The following is a 19,506-nucleotide window of genomic DNA, read 5'->3' on the forward strand; positions in this document are numbered from 1 at the left end:
TTAGTCTATAGTCTAGTCTATAGTCTAGTCTATAGCCTAGTCTATAGTTTAGTCTATAGTCTAGTCTATAGTCTAGTCTATAGTCTAGTCTATAGTCTAGTCTAGTAGTCTAGTCTATAGTCTAGTCTATATAGTCTAGTCTATAGTCTAGTCTATAGTCTAGTCTATAGTCTAGTCTATAGTCTAGTCTATAGTCTAGTCTATAGTCTAGTCTAATCTAGTCTAGTCTAGTCTACAGTCTAGTCTACAGTCTAGTCTGCAATCTAGTCTATAGTCTTGTCTATAGTCTGGTCTAGTCTGGTCTAGTCTGCAGCTTACTTTAGAGTCTAATTTATCGTTAAGTCTATATTGAATTCTATAGTCTAGGTTTCTATACGAAAGATATTAAACGAAAATTCGACCTTTACAGAAACATTTACTATTTTTTTATTTAAATAATTTTGCTAATTAACATTTTATTTCTATCAACTTTGTAATAAATGTTAATATTTTGAAACAAAAAATAACAACAATAATACAAAATATAATCAAATACTCACACGAATTGTAAAACTCATACAAAAAGTTTGTATCAAATGAGAATTAAACTATATATGTACATATGTATAACTTTATACAAATAATAATTATAGTAAAAAAGTATTTAAATAAGTAGGTATGTAAGCTTAGTGTATGCATGTAATGTTTGTGTAAATTTTGTATCTGTATCAACATACATACACACATGTTTGTATTTCTTTCAGGTAATATTGTACTCAGGGTTTTTGCTACATTTTAATTATGCAAAAGTTATGTAACTTACAATTATATTCATTAAAAATTTAATGATAATTGAATGATATTTTAATACAAAAACTTACATATTTTTCAAAAAGTATTTTATTTTTAGTGCAAAATAACATAAGATCATAACAGCACTTACCTAAAAAGAAAAAAAAAGTAACACATAAAGATAATTAACAAATGAATTACACAAAATGTAAAAAAGATTAAAATACTATTTTAAAATCTTGAAATAAGATAACTGACAATCATAAACATATAAACATAATTATAGCTTTACATAAAGGTCACTTTAATTCGGTTAATAAAATTTTAGTTATATTTCTAAAACATATACCAAAATCTAAAAATCTACATAAAAACATATGTATGTACCATTACATTCACTTTAAAACCACATTATAAGTCCACACCTACACAAACGGATGTAGGTTCGGAAAAGGGTAAAGACGAAAAAGGACTCAGTTTACTATCGACTAGTTAATTTATTTGTTGTTTGTCTTTTGCTCATAATGACCACAATGTTCGTTAACATAAGTAGTCACTGTAATTATAATGAAGTTGTGGTTTCACAAACACTCCGACACAAACAAAATAATTCTCACACTTGTCTGCATGTGTGAAATAACTCTGTTAGGGGTCAAGAGAAACTTAAGTTTGGTAATGCATGATATTTATGTGTCATTGTGGTTAAGGTGTAGCAATATATAAATATATACATACATATAATTACATACATATGTATGTATGTATCTGTATTACATTCTCCATTGATCTTTGTTGGTTGGATAAGCATGAAATTGAAAATAATTTGTTACAACTATATGTTTATTGGTTAAATAACAGAATTAAACCGTCTAGATTATAGAAAAGACAATAGTGTGGTCTATAGTGTAGTCTAAAGTCTGGCTTATAGTGTAGTCTTTAGTCTAGGTTATAATCTAGTCTACAGTTTATTCCATTTCCTAGTCTATGGTATAGTGTATAGTTTAGTCTATAAACTAGTCTATAGTTTCGTATATAGAGTAGTCTATTGTTTCGTCTATAGTCTAGTCTATAGTCTAGTCTATAGTCTAGTCTATAGTCTAGTGTAGTCTATAGTCTAGTGTAGTCTATAGTCTAGTGTAGTCTATAGTCTAGTCTATAGTCTATAGTCTAGTCTATAGTCTAGTCTATAGTCTAGTCTATAGTCTAGTCTAGTCTAGTCTATAGTCTAGTCTATAGTCTAGTCTATAGTCTAGTCTATAGTCTAGTCTATAGTCTAGTCTATAGTCTAGTCTATAGTCTAGTCTATAGTCTAGTCTATAGTCTAGTCTATAGTCTAGTCTATAGTCTAGTCTATAGTCTAGTCTATAGTCTAGTCTATAGTCTAGTCTATAGTCTAGTCTATAGTCTAGTCTATAGTCTATAGTCTAGTCTATAGTCTAGTCTATAGTCTAGTCTATAGTCTAGTCTATAGTCTAGTCTATAGTCTAGTCTATAGTCTAGTCTATAGTCTAGTCTATAGTCTAGTCTATAGTCTAGTCTATAGTCTAGTCTATAGTCTAGTCTATAGTCTAGTCTATAGTCTAGTCTATAGTCTAGTCTATAGTCTAGTCTATAGTCTAGTCTATAGTCTAGTCTATAGTCTAGTCTATAGTCTAGTCTATAGTCTAGTCTATAGTCTAGTCTATAGTCTAGTCTATAGTCTAGTCTATAGTCTAGTCTATAGTCTAGTCTATAGTCTAGTCTATAGTCTAGTCTATAGTCTAGTCTAGTCTATAGTCTAGTCTAGTCTATAGTCTAGTCTAGTCTATAGTCTAGTCTAGTCTAGTCTAGTCTAGTCTAGTCTAGTCTAGTCTAGTCTAGTCTAGTCTAGTCTAGTCTAGTCTAGTCTAGTCTAGTCTAGTCTAGTCTAGTCTAGTCTAGTCTAGTCTAGTCTAGTCTAGTCTAGTCTAGTCTAGTCTAGTCTAGTCTAGTCTAGTCTAGTCTAGTCTAGTCTAGTCTAGTCTAGTCTAGTCTAGTCTAGTCTAGTCTAGTCTAGTCTAGTCTAGTCTAGTCTATAGTCTAGTCTATAGTCTAGTCTATAGTCTAGTCTATAGTCTAGTCTATAGTCTAGTCTATAGTCTAGTCTATAGTCTAGTCTATAGTCTAGTCTATAGTCTAGTCTATAGTCTAGTCTATAGTCTAGTCTATAGTCTAGTCTATAGTCTAGTCTATAGTCTAGTCTATAGTCTAGTCTATAGTCTAGTCTATAGTCTAGTCTATAGTCTAGTCTATAGTCTAGTCTATAGTCTAGTCTATAGTCTAGTCTATAGTCTAGTCTATAGTCTAGTCTATAGTCTATAGTCTTATAGTCTATCTATAGTCTAGTCTATAGTCTAGTCTGTAGTCTAGTCTATACTCTAGTGTATAGTCTAGTATATAGTCTAGTATATAGTCTAGTATATAGTCTAGTATATAGTCTAGTATATAGTCTAGTCTATACTCTAGTGTATAGTCTAGTCTATAGTCTAGTCTATAGTTAAAAATTCCTTCAAATTTCTAAAAATAAACATTTGTTCCTTTTTAAAATTTAATTGTGTTTTGTAATAAGCATGGACAAAACTGCTAATTTAGTCCTTGGAAAACCGAAATCAATGTCAGTACAATGTTAAACATTTATAACAGTAGAATTATAAAAACCCAACAACAGAATCTTAATTCTAAATTTAAATATTTCAATCATTTACATTTTGATAAGTGTCAGTAAAGAGAGAAGTGTTAACCAGCAACAATTATTTTGTTGACATTTTTCTCTCTCTCTCTCTCTCTGTAAGGTAGTTTAGTTTTATTTTTAATTTGATTGATTGGTTTGTTGTTTTTTTTATTTTATTTTTGTTATCTTTCTTCCTTTTCCTGCCGTTTTTGTTTTGTATTTTGGTTTTTGTCATTTATAGTTCTTTTTGTGCATATTTTTAGGCGTCTAAAAATGTATGTGTAGTTATTTTACATAGTTTGCTGGCAGGTTTTTCTCGGAACGTAAATTTGTATGAAGGTTGTTATAGAAATTAGACGTGACAACAAAAATATTTGATAGTACACCAGAAAAAAATATAGAAATATTTTTTGCTTTAAGAGAAACAACAATAAATACATTTAAGAAAACAAAAAAAAAAAAAATAAAGTTTAGGTTATAGTAATTTAGTCTGGGGTAATTATGTTTACCCTTGAATAAAAGTAATTAGTAAAGTGTTTCCAGAAATGGAAAAATTTATTAATAAAAAAACAAAATATTTAAATGATTATAGTCATGAATCAAAGTCAATTAAAACACAATAAGTTTGCTGGAGTAGTTTAACATTTGTTAGTTAATTTTGTAAGGTTCAAACTAAAAGAAAAATGTCAATGTCGGTTAAGTTATTAACAAATTTAGAACAAGAAGGTTATGGTTTTATTACAAGAAAAATGTTAGACCTAAAATTGATGAATTTTATACAAATTTTTAAAATTTTCCAAAAAGGATATATGAGCAAGTTTTTTAGACTTAATTATTTTTAAAAATTTTCTATAGAAATTAAAACTAGAGCTTAAACTGAAACCTGTAAGCATAATTTCTTTACATGGAAGCAGTTTTTTTGGAAAATTGTTGACTTTTTAATGAACATGTTAAATTTTTAACAAAAATTCTTTAAGTATCATGGTAGTAGAGTAGTTTTTCATACATATCTTTGAATTTTAAAGAAATTGTGAAACTATGTAAATAAATGATATATGGGGAACTTTTGCAAGGAGAAATATTTTGAAAATTTTTTACCTACAATAGTAACAGTAAACTAAACTACATCCTGTAGGCATATTTTTTCTCAGTTAACTAAAGTTTTCATTTAAATTAATACAAAAACTAGTCACATTAAACATTTAAATGGTTATAAGTTTTAGTACACTAAATAAACTTGATATTTTGTATAGTTTTCTGTAAGTTTTATTAAAATTTTGTTAATTTTCAAATAAAGGATATATGAAATACTTTTTTAGTTGCAACAATTTTTTAAAATTTACTATGGAAAATGAAACTAGAGCATGAATTACAAACTGTAAGAATAATTTCTTTAACATGGAAGCAGGTTTTTTGGAAATTTGTCGATTTTTTAATGAACATGTTAAATTTTTAACAAAAATTCATTAAGTATCATGGAAGTAGAGTAGTTTCTCATACATATCTTTGAATTTTAAAGAAATTGTGAAACTATGTAAATAAAGGATATATGGGGAACTTTTGCAAGGATAAATATTTTGAAAATTTTTTTCCTACCATAGTAACAGTGAACTAAAGTACATCCTGTAGGCATATTTTTTCTCAGTTAGCTGAAGTTTTCTTTTAAATTAATACAAAAACTAGTCACATTAAACATTTAAATGGTTATAAGTTTTAGTACACTAAATAAACTTGATATTATGAATAGTTTTCTGTAAGTTTTATTAAAATTTTGTTAATTTTCAAATAAAGGATATATGAAAAACTTTTTTAATTGCAACAATTTTTGAAAATTTTCTATGGAAAATGAAACTAGAGCATGAATTACAAACTGTAAGAATAATTTCTTTAACATGGAAGCTGGTTTTTTGGAAAATTGTTGACTTTTTAATGAAAATATTAAATTTTTAACAAAAATTCTTTAAGTATCAAGGAAGTAGAGTAGTTTCTCATACATATCTTTGAATTTTAAAGAAATTGTGAAACTATGTAAATAAAGGATATATGGGAAACTTTTGCAAGGAGAAATATTTTGAAAACTATTTTCCTACCATAGTAACAGTGAACTAAACTACATCCTGTAGGCATATTTTTTCTCAGTTAGCTGAAGTTTTCTTTTAAATTAATACAAAAACTAGTCACATTAAACTTTTAAATGGTTATAAGTTTTAGTACACTAACTAAACTTGATATTTTGAATAGTTTTCTGTAAGTTTTATTAAAATTTTATTAATTTTTAAATAAAGGATATATAAAATCCTTTTTTAGTTGCAACAATTTTTGAAAATTTTCTATGGAAAATAAAACTACAGCATAAACTGCAACCTGTAAGCATACTTTCTTTAACATTGAAACATGTTTTTTGGTAAAATTTTGACTTTTAAAGGAAAATATTAAGTTTTTAACAAAAATCATGAAAGTATGATCAAACCTACCACCTTTTAAACATTAACAAATCAACAGTATGTCCTTGAACTGTGACATTCTTATATTGTTATAAAAATTTTGTTTTGTTTTCAGTTTAACGAAAAAAAAAACCTTTGTTGTCTTAATTTCGAAACAATTGTTGTATTTTTATACATTATTACTACAAAATGTTTATTTGTTTTATACAATGTCTCGTTTTTATTTGCCCACTTTTTTTGCTTCATTTTTTGTTTTTAATATACATACATACATACATATAAATATTTTAGGGGCCAACAGATAAAACAAAACACACACACCAAAAGTAAATAATAATGACAATAACGAATAACACACATACACACACACAAAACAAACAGATAAAATAAAATTATACAGAAATTGGTTTTAATATGAAATCAGTAAAACATGTATACACACATATACATATATATGGTTTTATACAAGCGTATAAAATTTTATATATCATTTTGTGTATGTATGTATTTGTCCTTACAATTCCCCAAATAACAATTACTTACAATCTTTGTCGGTTTTTTTTTTTTTTGCTGTTGCTTTTAATAATATTAACCTCATTATCCTGTGGAAATCAAACAGTGTTTCTTTTTCCATTTTATAATCAGCAACAGCAAAACAAAAGAGTATAATATTTAATTATAAACGTAAATAAAGAATACATAACCACGCCCCTGTTGCCAATGAAAAGGAAATTAAATTTTCTCACCAAATCCTTAGCCTATCATAAGATTTTAAAGGTAAAACCACACATACATAACACTAACTTAAGGCTTTAAAAGTGAATACAAAATGTTACAATATTTTTATGGTGTATGAATTGTTTTTCCCCCTTTTTTTCGAAATTCAGACAATCATATAACATTTGTTGGAATTTGTAATAATTCTTGGAATATTTAACAAAACTGAATTGTTTTTGCAATTACATTAAGCAACACATGTATAAATGTATGTCGTTTGTTTTTCTATGTAAATTCTTTTTTATTATGATTTTCTGCTTAAAGTGTATTTTTTAGCTGTAGTAGTAAAATTTTTCTTAGACATATTTTAAGGCTGTTGTTATTATTTTATATAATAAAAAAATAACAAAAGAAAACATATAACCAAAAACATATGTCTTATAAAAAAAAAAACTAAAAAGAAAATATTTAACATAAAACGGCTTGTCAATAAAATAGCTATAAACGTAATGTATGTATATTTACAGCAAACAGCTAAAAGTAGGCTTTAATAAATTTAAACTTTATGTCTAAAATTTTAATAATAATAAAATTTTAGGAAAACTCTCTAACAATCATATCAAATCCAACAATTAAGTCTATAATATCGTAGCTAGTATAGTGTATAATTTGGTGTCAAATCTAGCCCATAGTCTAGTGTATAGTCTAGTCTATACTCTAGTCTATAGTCTAGTCTATAGTCTAGTCTATAGTCTAATCTACAGTCTAGTCTATAGTCTAGTCTATAGTCTAGTATAGTCTAGTCTATAGTCTAGTCTATAGTCTAGTCATAGTTAGTCTATAGTCTATAGTCTAGTCTATAGTCTAGTCCTAGTCCTATAGTCTAGTCTATAGTCTAGTTATAGTCTAGTCATAAGTCTAGTCTATAGTCTATAGTCTATAGTCTAGTCTATAGTCTAGTCTATAGTCTAGTCTATAGTCTAGTCTATAGTCTAGTCTATAGTCTAGTCTATAGTCTAGTCTACAGTCTAGTCTAGTCTATAGTCTAGTCTATAGTCTAGTCTATAGTCTAGTCTATAGTCTAGTCTATAGTCTATAGTCTAGTCTATAGTCTATAGTCTAGTCTATAGTCTATAGTCTAGTCTATAGTCTAGTCTATAGTCTAGTCTATAGTCTAGTCTATAGTCTAGTCTATAGTCTAGTCTATAGTCTAGTCTATAGTCTAGTCTATAGTCTAGTCTATAGTCTAGTTTATAGTCTAGTCTATAGTCTAGTCTATAGTCTAGTCTATAGTCTAGTCTATAGTCTAGTCTATAGTCTAGTCTATAGTCTAGTCTATAGTCTAGTCTATAGTCTAGTCTATAGTCTAGTCTATAGTCTAGTCTATAGTCTAGTCTATAGTCTAGTCTATAGTCTAGTCTATAGTCTAGTCTATAGTCTAGTCTATAGTCTAGTCTATAGTCTAGTCTATAGTCTAGTCTATAGTCTAGTCTATAGTCTAGTCTATAGTCTAGTCTATAGTCTAGTCTATAGTCTAGTCTATAGTCTAGTCTATAGTCTAGTCTATAGTCTAGTCTATATTCTAGTCTATAGTCTAGTCTATAGTCTAGTCTATAGTCTAGTCTATAGTCTAGTCTATAGTCTAGTCTATAGTCTAGTCTATAGTCTAGTCTATAGTCTAGTCTATAGTCTAGTCTATAGTCTAGTCTATAGTCTAGTCTATAGTCTAGTCTATAGTCTAGTCTATAGTCTAGTCTATAGTCTAGTCTATAGTCTAGTCTATAGTCTAGTCTATAGTCTAGTCTATAGTCTAGTCTATAGTCTAGTCTATAGTCTAGTCTATAGTCTATCTATAGTCTAGTCTAGTCTATAGCCTATCTATAGTCTAGTCTATAGTCTAGTCTATAGTCTAGTCTATAGTCTAGTCTATAGTCTAGTCTATAGTCTAGTCTATAGTCTAGTCTATAGTCTAGTCTATAGTCTAGTCTATAGTCTAGTCTATAGTCTAGTCTATAGTCTAGTCTATAGTCTAGTCTATAGTCTAGTCTATAGTCTAGTCTATAGTCTAGTCTATAGTCTAGTCTATAGTCTAGTCTATAGTCTAGTCTATAGTCTAGTCTATAGTCTAGTCTATAGTCTAGTCTATAGTCTAGTCTATAGTCTAGTCTATAGTCTAGTCTATAGTCTAGTCTATAGTCTAGTCTATAGTCTAGTCTATAGTCTAGTCTATAGTCTAGTCTATAGTCTAGTCTATAGTCTAGTCTATAGTCTAGTCTATAGTCTAGTCTATAGTCTAGTCTATAGTCTAGTCTATAGTCTAGTCTATAGTCTAGTCTATAGTCTAGTCTATAGTCTAGTCTATAGTCTAGTCTATAGTCTAGTCTATAGTCTAGTCTATAGTCTAGTCTATAGTCTAGTCTATAGTCCTAGTCTATAGTCTAGTCTATAGTCTAGTCTATAGTCTAGTCTATAGTCTCGTCTATAGTCTAGTCTATAGTCTAGTCTATAGTCTAGTCTATAGTCTAGTCTATAGTCTAGTCTATAGTCTAGTCTATAGTCCTAGTCTATAGTCTAGTCTATAGTCTAGTCTATAGTCTAGTCTATAGTCTATAGTCTAGTCTATAGTCTAGTCTATAGTCAGTCTATAGTCTAGTCTATAGTCTAGTCTATAGTCTCTATAGTCTAGTCTATAGTCTAGTCTATAGTTTAGTCTATAGTCTAGTCTATAGTCTATTCTATAGTCTAGTCTATAGTCTAGTCTATAGTCTAGTCTATAGTCTAGTCTATAGTCTAGTCTATAGTCTAGTCTATAGTCTAGTCTATAGTCTAGTCTATAGTCTAGTCTATAGTCTAGTCTATAGTCTAGTCTATAGTCTAGTCTATAGTCTAGTCTATAGTCTAGTCTATAGTCTAGTCTATAGTCTAGTCTATAGTCTAGTCTATAGTCTAGTCTATAGTCTAGTCTATAGTCTAGTCTATAGTCTAGTCTACAGTCTAGTCTAGTCTATAGTCTAGTCTATAGTCTAGTCTATAGTCTAGTCTATAGTCTAGTCTACAGTCTAGTCTAGTCTATAGTCTAGTCTATAGTCTAGTCTATAGTCTAGTCTATAGTCTAGTCTATAGTCTAGTCTATAGTCTAGTCTGTAGTCTAGTCTATAGTCTAGTCTATAGTCTAGTCTATAGTCTAGTCTATAGTCTAGTCTATAGTCTAGTCTATAGTCTAGTCTATAGTCTAGTCTATAGTCTAGTCTATAGTCTAGTCTATAGTCTAGTCTATAGTCTAGTCTATAGTCTAGTCTATAGTCTAGTCTATAGTCTAGTCTATAGTCTAGTCTATAGTCTAGTCTATAGTCTAGTTTATAGTCTAGTCTATAGTCTAGTCTATAGTCTAGTCTATAGTCTAGTCTATAGTCTAGTCTATAGTCTAGTCTATAGTCTAGTCTATAGTCTAGTCTATAGTCTAGTCTATAGTCTAGTCTATAGTCTAGTCTAGTCTATAGTCTAGTCTATAGTCTAGTCTATAGTCTAGTCTATAGTCTAGTCTATAGTCTAGTCTAGTCTATAGTCTAGTCTATAGTCTAGTCTATAGTCTAGTCTATAGTCTAGTCTATAGTCTAGTCTATAGTCTAGTCTATAGTCTAGTCTATAGTCTAGTCTATAGTCTAGTCTATAGTCTAGTCTATAGTCTAGTCTATAGTCTAGTCTATAGTCTAGTCTATAGTCTAGTCTATAGTCTAGTCTATAGTCTAGTCTATAGTCTAGTCTATAGTCTAGTCTATAGTCTAGTCTATAGTCTAGTCTATAGTCTAGTCTATAGTCTAGTCTATAGTCTAGTCTATAGTCTAGTCTATAGTCTAGTCTATAGTCTAGTCTATAGTCTAGTCTATAGTCTAGTCTATAGTCTAGTCTATAGTCTAGTCTATAGTCTAGTCTATAGTCTAGTCTATAGTCTAGTCTATAGTCTAGTCTATAGTCTAGTCTATAGTCTAGTCTATAGTCTAGTCTATAGTCTAGTCTATAGTCTAGTCTATAGTCTAGTCTATAGTCTAGTCTATAGTCTAGTCTATAGTCTAGTCTATAGTCTAGTCTATAGTCTAGTCTATAGTCTAGTCTATAGTCTAGTCTATAGTCTAGTCTATAGTCTAGTCTATAGTCTAGTCTATAGACTAGTCTATAGTCTAGTCTATAGTCTAGTCTATAGTCTAGTCTATAGTCTAGTCTATAGTCTAGTCTATAGACTAGTCTATAGTCTAGTCTATAGTCTAGTCTATAGTCTAGTCTATAGTCAAGTCTATAGTCTAGTCTATAGTCTAGTCTATAGTCTAGTCTATAGTCTAGTCTATAGTCTAGTCTATAGTCTAGTCTATAGTCTAGTCTATAGTCTAGTCTATAGTCTAGTCTATAGTCTAGTCTATAGTCTAGTCTATAGTCTAGTCTATAGTCTGTTCTATAGGTCTAGTTTATAGTCTAGTCTATCGTCTGTTCTATAGTCTAGTCTATAGTCTGTTCTATAGTCTAGTTTATAATCTAGTCTATAGTCTAGTTATAGTCTAGTCCATAGTCTAGTCTATAGTCTAGTCTATAGTCTAGTTTATAGTCTAGTCTATAGTCTAGTCTATAGTCTAGTCTATAGTCTAGTCTATAGTCTAGTCTATAGTCTAGTCTACAGTCTAGTCTATGGTCTAGTCTATAGTCTAGTCTATAGTCTAGTCTATAGTCTAGTCTATAGTCCAGTCTATAGTCTAGGTCTATAGTCTAGTCTATAGTCTAGTCTATAGTCTAGTCTATAGTCTAGTCTATAGTCTAGTCTATAGTCTAGTCTATAGTCTAGTCTATAGTCTAGTCTATAGTCTAGTCTATAGTCTAGTCTATAGTCTAGTCTATAGTCTAGTCTATAGTCTAGTCTATAGTCTAGTCTATAGTATAGTTTATAGTCTAGTCTATAGTCTAGTCTATAGTCTAGTCTATACTCTAGTCTGTAGTCTAGTCTACAGTCTAGTCTATAGTCTAGTCTATAGTCTGTTCTATAGTCTAGTCTATAGTCTAGTCTATAGTCTAGTATATAGTCTAGTTTATAGTCTAGTCTATAGTCTACTCTATAGTCTAGTCTATACTCTAGTCTATAGTCTAGTCTATAGTCTAGTCTATAGTCTAGTATATAGTCTAGTCTATACTCTAGTCTATACTCTAGTCTGTAAACTAGTCTATAGTCTAGTCTATAGGCTTTATAAAGGCCCACAATTGAAACTAAACTTTGATTATAACCGTTGCTATTTAGTCCCACAATTGAAGCTGGAATTTGACTACAACTTGAAAACCCCCACGGTTGTAGCCAAACTTTCACTAAAACTAAAGCCAATCTTGATATTTACTTTAAATGTTTGTTCATTTTTTAACACTCTTTTGAACTCCAAATAAAGGATATATGACCAACATTTTTAAGGACACTTACTCAAAAACCTATTTATGTTAAAATGTTCCCTAAGGAAAACTGCTTGCAGTAAATATCATTTTAATATACTTTAACTTTTAAGCATGATTATGTTATTCTTTATTTCAAAGGAACAAAAATTGACCTTGTAAATTCTCACATTTAAACATTCTGGATATTTTAAAGTCTATAGTCAAAATTTTACTTATGATTAATCATTTCCCCAGTTGTCAGGTTTTATTTTTGTAGCTTCTTCGAACTCTTCAAAAAGCTAAAAAATTATTTTAAAAATTTTAAAATATACATATATATTTATTTGGTTTCTTCTAAGGTAAAGTTAAAACATAATGTCAAAATTTATTTTAAAGTGAAATTTTACCTTAAAATATGCTTCAGTTTTTCGCTAATAACAGCTAGCTTAGTTGCTTGTTGTCTTCTTTAACACTAAAAGCTTTTGGTTGGTATTAAAATTAAATTTTCATATACATACATATTTCTTGTCTGTTTCAGTTTTCCTAACTCCCCTAGATCCCTTACCAGCATAGTGCATGTCTTTTCAGTTGCTGTTTAACACAAGCCAAGTTATCATTAATCTTCATCAGTTTTGTAGCAGTTTGTTGCATGCCATGTTATTGTTCATTTATTGTTTAGACTAACAAATAAACACACACGTACGTACGTATTTACAAGTTTATCCATTTATACATGTGTCTGCTGCATAATTCCATTTTTGTTAAGAGGAAATCTACTTTAAATCCCACAGACAAACACAAAACTTAAAGGAACGTTTTGCTCTTTTAACTTTTGACTTGTAATATTTTGTAATAGTAATATTTTGTTGTATATTTTCTAATATTAAAAAATTTTTCAAAATAAAAATGTAAAGTAATCTTTGTCCTTTCCTTTCTCTTGTTGTTATTCTGTTTGCAAAATACTTAGAAATACTTTGTCAGTTGACAGTTCAACATCAATCATAATTTTCTCTTTTCCTCCCTCTCTTTGTGCATTTTCTCTTACAATAAAAATTGTTTTTCTTTTGAAAAAAGTTGTTGAAGTTTTTAAACGAGAAGAAATTTGTTTTGCTGTCAGTCATTTCCCTGTTATGGTTCTACTACTAACGCCTATTGATTGGTCACTTAAGGTTTGTTAAATTTTCCATTTGTATTTTTTCCATTCCTTGTTTTTTTTTTTTTTTGTCTTGATGGATGATACCTAATATGAGTTATTGATGTAAAAGCTTGATAGGATATTAACAAACTAAAAAGGTTAGCCTGGTAACGGAGACAAAATTTTAAATAAAGTAGAAAAGCAAAATTATAGATATGTTACACGCAACACTATTTATTAACATCGATCATACATCGATAACAGTTTTCTATCTGCACTATAGTATGGACTATACCCCAGTCTAAATCCCAAATTATAGTATTGTATACAGATTTATCTATAGTCTATAAATCAGACTATAGATTAGACTATAGGCAGGCTATAGACTAGCCTCTAGACTATGTTATAGACTAAACTATAGACTAGACTATATACTAGTCTATAGACTTAACTATAGACTAGACTATTGGCTAGATCATAGAATGGACTATTGACTAGACTATAGACTACACTATAGACTACACTATAGACTACACTATAGACTACACTATAGACTAAACTATAGACTAGACTATAGACTAGACTATAGACTACACTATAGACTAGACTATAGACTAGACTATAGACTAGACTATAGACTAGACTATAGACTAGACTATAGACTAGACTATAGACTAGACTATAGACTAGACTATAGACTACACTATAGACTAGACTATAGACTAGACTATAGACTAGACTATAGACTAGACTATAGACTAGACTATAGACTAGACTATAGACTAGACTATAGACTAGACTATAGACTAGACTATAGACTAGACTATAGACTAGACTATAGACTAGACTATAGACTAGACTATAGACTAGACTATAGACTAGACTATAGACTAGACTATAGACTAGACTATAGACTAGACTATAGACTACTATAGACTAGACTATAGACTAGACTATAGACTAGACTATAGACTAGACTATAGACTAGACTATAGACTAGACTATAGACTAGACTATAGACTAGACTATAGACTGACTATAGACTAGACTAGACTAGACTATAGACTAGACTATAGACTAGACTATAGACTAGACTATAGACTAGACTATAGACTAGACTATAGACTAGACTATAGACTAGACTATAGACTAGACTATAGACTAGACTATAGACTAGACTATAGACTAGACTATAGACTAGACTATAGACTAGACTATAGACTAGACTATAGACTAGACTATAGACAGACTATAGACTAGACTATAGACTAGACTATAGACTAGACTATAGACTACTATAGACTAGACTATAGACTAGACTATAGACTAGACTATAGACTAGACTATAGACTAGACTATAGACTAGACTAGACTATAGACTAGACTATAGACTAGACTATGACTAGACTATAGACTAGACTATAGACTAGACTATAGACTAGACTATAGACTAGACTATAGACTAGACTATAGACTAGACTATAGACTAGACTATAGACTAGACTATAGACTAGACTATAGACTAGACTATAGACTAGACTATAGACTAGACTATATACTAGACTATATACTAGACTATAGACTAGACTATAGACTAGACTATAGACTAGACTATAGACTAGACTATAGACTAGACTATAGACTAGACTATAGACTAGACTATAGATTGGACTATAGACTAGACTATAGACTAGACTATAGACTAGACTATAGACTAGACTATAGACTAGACTATAGACTAGACTATAGACTAGACTATAGACTAGACTATAGACTAGACTATAGACTAGACTATGGACTAGACTATAGACTAGACTATAGACTAGACTATAGACTAGACTATAGACTAGACTATAGACTAGACTATAGACTAGACTATAGACTAGACTATATACTAGACTATAGACTAGACTATAGACTAGACTATAGACTAGACTATAGACTAGACTATAGACTAGACTATAGACTAGACTATAGACTAGACTATAGACTAGACTATAGATTGGACTATAGACTAGACTATAGACTAGACTATAGACTAGACTATAGACTAGACTATAGACTAGACTATAGACTAGACTATAGACTAGACTATAGATTGGACTATAGACTAGACTATAGACTAGACTATAGACTAGACTATAGACTAGACTATAGACTGGACTATAGACTAGACTATAGACTAGACTATAGACTAGACTATAGACTAGACTATAGACTAGACTATAGACTAGACTATACTAGACTATAGACTAGACTATAGACTAGACTATAGACTAGACTATAGACTAGACTATAGACTAGACTATAGACTAGACTATAGACTAGACTATAGACTAGACTATAGACTAGACTATAGACTAGACTATAGACTAGACTAGACTAGACTATAGACTAGACTATAGACTAGATCTATAGACTAGACTATAGACTAGACTATAGACTAGACTATAGACTAGACTATAGACTAGACTATAGACTAGCTAGACTAGACTATAGACTAGACTATAGACTAGACTATAGACTAGGACTAGACTAGACTATAGACTAGACTATAGACTAGCTATCGACTAACTAGAGACTAGACTATAGACTAGACTATAGACTAACTATAGACTAGACTATATAGACTAGACTAGATTATAGATAGACTATGATTAGACTAGATTATAGACTGACCTTACACTCCATATTTAAATTTTAAACATTTATTCATAGTATTGCCTACATTTAGGCTTATTAGTTTTAAATGTTAATAATTATAATTAATATAATGGCTTCTTATTAGGGGATTTTAAAGTGACCCCTCTTTGCTTTATACTTTTTACCACTATAATGTGGTTATCTGTTTAATTTAGTTTATTTATAATTTATTATTCATACAAACAAATTGATTTCAGGCCATAAATTAAAATAATAATTTGCCAAAAATTTAAATTTAGATCACAAATTGTTATTTTAGTTTTATTAATAGCTTTAAGTTAATTATAAATTTTTCATACGAAAGAAAAATATTCCACAATAAAAAACTAATAGCAACACGATTCTATAATAAAGTTAATGACCTTTTTATATATTAAATATATGTATATATATAGCTGATTATACAGGTTGTATGCAAACATGACGCAAAATATAAAAATAAAATAAAAATTGCAAAAAAATTATTTATAAATAATAGGTAGATATGTATATGTATGAAACACAGGACAAACAATATACTTAGACACGTGTTTGTAAGCGAAAAAAAAAACTCTAATACTAAAAAAGGACACGGATGCTGATGATTTTTTTTTAGTAATTATGGGTAGAAAGAGAGAGAGAGAGGGAGTGTATGAAAACCTATGGCACCTTTGTATAGTTATGGCAATTGTTTGTTTTAAGCATGTGTGTAGGTTTTTTTTTTCATAATAAATCAATAAATAATGACATCATCTCTTGCATAGAGAACTATCATTTGTGTCTTTGAGTGTTTAAGGGACTAAAGAAAATTATGAATGAAAATAGTTAAAAGACAACACAATCTAGAAGTTAAAGTTAAAAGCTTGGGACCATTTTATTTTTTCAGGAATTAAGTGTTTAAATTGCAAAACATTAAATATATAATAAAATTCTTTATATAAATTTTCCAAAAAAAAAATCAAAATTTTTATAAAAAATGAAATTTTTCATAAAAATTTTAAGATTGCGGGAAGAGCATTTCAAAGAGCCACAGTTTGGTATTAAGAGTAATTTAAAATTTGAATTAAGGTGTAGAAAACTGTTATTATTTCTTAAGGAATTACTAAATTTTTTTAACAAAATAATTTTTGTTTAAAAATTTTAACTTTTTTGGCTTACGGCAGGCAGTTAAAAATGCTTTACATTTTAGCATAAAAATATTTTATATCTCATTTTTTTCAACAAAGTTTTTCATATATCCTTTTTTAGCAACTAACAAAAATATTAAAAATTTTATACAATTTTAATGAAAATTCTCACTTGAACGTATTTTCTCTATAAAACAAGTCTCAGTTTATCGATTTTCCCGACCAAATTTAAAATTTTTTGTAAAAAATTTTAAATATTTTCTAAAAAATTTCATTTTTTTTTTTTTTTTTGTCGAAAATTTAAACTTTTTCGGCCTACAGGAAGTAGTTTAAGGTGTTTGACATTTTAGCATAAAAATATTTTATATCTTATGTGTTTGAAGAAAGTTCGCCATATATCCTTTTTTAACTTTAAACAAACATATTGAAAATTTTAAAAAAATTCAAAGAAAGTTCTCCCTTGAACTTATTTACTCTATAAAACAAGTCACAATATCTTGTTTTCGCTCCGAAAACCCCAGCATATTTACAAAAGGTCGTAACTAACTACTCCCTAGATTACTTAGGATCAATAAAATGCCTATATATGACTTAAGTAGAAGCCATTGTTAAGATGCCCCAGCAAATCGTCAAAATACTGCTTAGTTTAAGTTTAGTTTAACTCTTTATTCTCACAGTGATACAAGTAAGTGTGTGTGTGTGCGATTTGCTGGAAAGGAGGTAAATTCTTTAACATATTTGTTCCTGTTTTTGTTGTTGCTAAACTATGTGATTCATAATTATAGTACAATGTGTAAAGTGTTTTGTTGTCATATTTGCATTTAGTTTGCCTAACACACACTCACATACAGGCAGACTGTGTCGAAATGACATTTACATTCATAAATGGGATTTTTAGTTACTAACACACACACACATACACATACACACTTATTATCTCAGTAAAAATGTGTTAAAATGCAAAAATTATTTACACATACAAACACTATTTGCATTTAACAAAAAAACCCAAAGATGAGTATGCTGACGATGACGATGGCAATGATGATGATGATTATGCCAACAACAGCTAGCAGCCAGCACCACATCCGGTTTCCGTATACAATGAACAAAAATATGAAAAATAAACAACAGCAGCTACAAAACAATAAACCTAACCAAAAACATACACAAACAAAAACATGGGAAAAAAATATTAAGAAAAATACTGGGAAAAAAAGCTTCAACAAACCACACGACATCATAATTCACACAGTCTATGGCAAGTCTATACATACACTAACAACAAGACATACACATACATAAATCTCTCTTCAAAATAAAGGCATATGTAATAGTGTTGGCCTGGGAATTAGTTACACAGCCTTCTAAACAAACTTTTAAAATATATAAAAAAACAGACTGAGAGCAGGAGAAAGAAAAGGAAAAGATTTCAGCTTATAGTGTTAATAATGTTGCAAACAGATTTTTTTTACCACGCTTATCCTGTTTTTTAAACGTTGTTTCTAGGCAAAAAATAATATTTTCTTTACTATTTTCTTTTTCGTTTCCAACACAACCAGCATCTACGACTCCTGTACTCCTTGTCACTGTAGTATGAGCGTTATATTTAAAGTGTTTGTCTCACTAATATGTTTTCCTGTTATCCCCTATTTCTATCTGACAATCTGGCTGTCTAGGAATTTGGTTTATCTTTAAGTGTGGTTTTAATTTGTTTATATGTCAAAGTGTTGGTTTTTGGTTTATTTGTATTTATGTTGTCTAATTTGTGTGTTTATCTAATTGCAGGAGTGTTAAGCTAAATGTTATTTATTAAAGTTTTGAAGAGCTTTGTAGAGATTACTAAACCCCTTATTCATAAACAACATTTTATATATATAAAGGCTTACAAAACAAAATGTGTTCTATAAACCGATTACAAAATTGTTATGATTAAGGGCTTAAGTCTATAGTGTAAACTACACTGTAGTCTATATCTAGTCTATGGTGTAGTCTATCGTCTAGTCTATAGTCTAGTCTATAGTCTAGTCTATAGTCTAGTCTATAGTCTAGTCTATATAGTCTAGTCTATAGTCTAGTCTAGTCTATAGTCTAGTCTATAGTCTAGTATAGTCTAGTCTATAGTCTAGTCTATAGTCTAGTCTATAGTCTAGTCTATAGTCTAGTCTATAGTCTAGTCTATAGTCTAGTCTATAGTCTAGTCTATAGTCTAGTCTATAGTCTAGTCTATAGTCTAGTCTATAGTCTAGTCTATAGTCTAGTCTATAGTCTAGTCTATAGTCTAGTCTATAGTCTAGTCTATAGTTTAGTCTATAGTCTAGTCTATAGTTTAGTCTATAGTCTAGTCTATAGTTTAGTCTGTAGTCTAGTCTATAGTCTAGTCTATAGTCTAGTCTATAGTCTAGTCTATAGTTTAGTCTATAGTCTAGTCTATAGTTTAGTCTGTAGTCTAGTCTATAGTCTAGTCTATAGTCTAGTCTATAGTCTAGTCTATAGTCTAGTCTATAGTATAGTCTATAGTCTAGTCTATAGTCTAGT

The 19,506-nt window shown here is 29.3% G+C and overlaps 1 protein-coding gene across 1 annotated transcript in view; it reads right to left on the reverse strand.

Moving 5' to 3' along the window:
* Nucleotides 1–665: 665 nt before the first annotated feature.
* LOC119608967 (putative mediator of RNA polymerase II transcription subunit 26) overlaps nucleotides 666–19,506 on the reverse strand; it is a 46,836-nt gene continuing 27,995 nt past the window's right edge. The window contains exon 2 of the mRNA XM_037963610.1: nucleotides 666–922. Within this exon, the coding sequence (XP_037819538.1) occupies nucleotides 822–922 (101 nt within the window). The 3' untranslated portion in view covers nucleotides 666–821. The remainder of the gene's footprint in view (nucleotides 923–19,506) is intronic.

The sequence above is a fragment of the Lucilia sericata genome, unplaced genomic scaffold, assembly GCF_015586225.1.
Source record: "Lucilia sericata isolate MDLA Ls3-8-SP2 unplaced genomic scaffold, ASM1558622v1 Contig000905F_arrow, whole genome shotgun sequence".
Lineage (NCBI taxonomy): Eukaryota > Metazoa > Arthropoda > Insecta > Diptera > Calliphoridae > Lucilia > Lucilia sericata.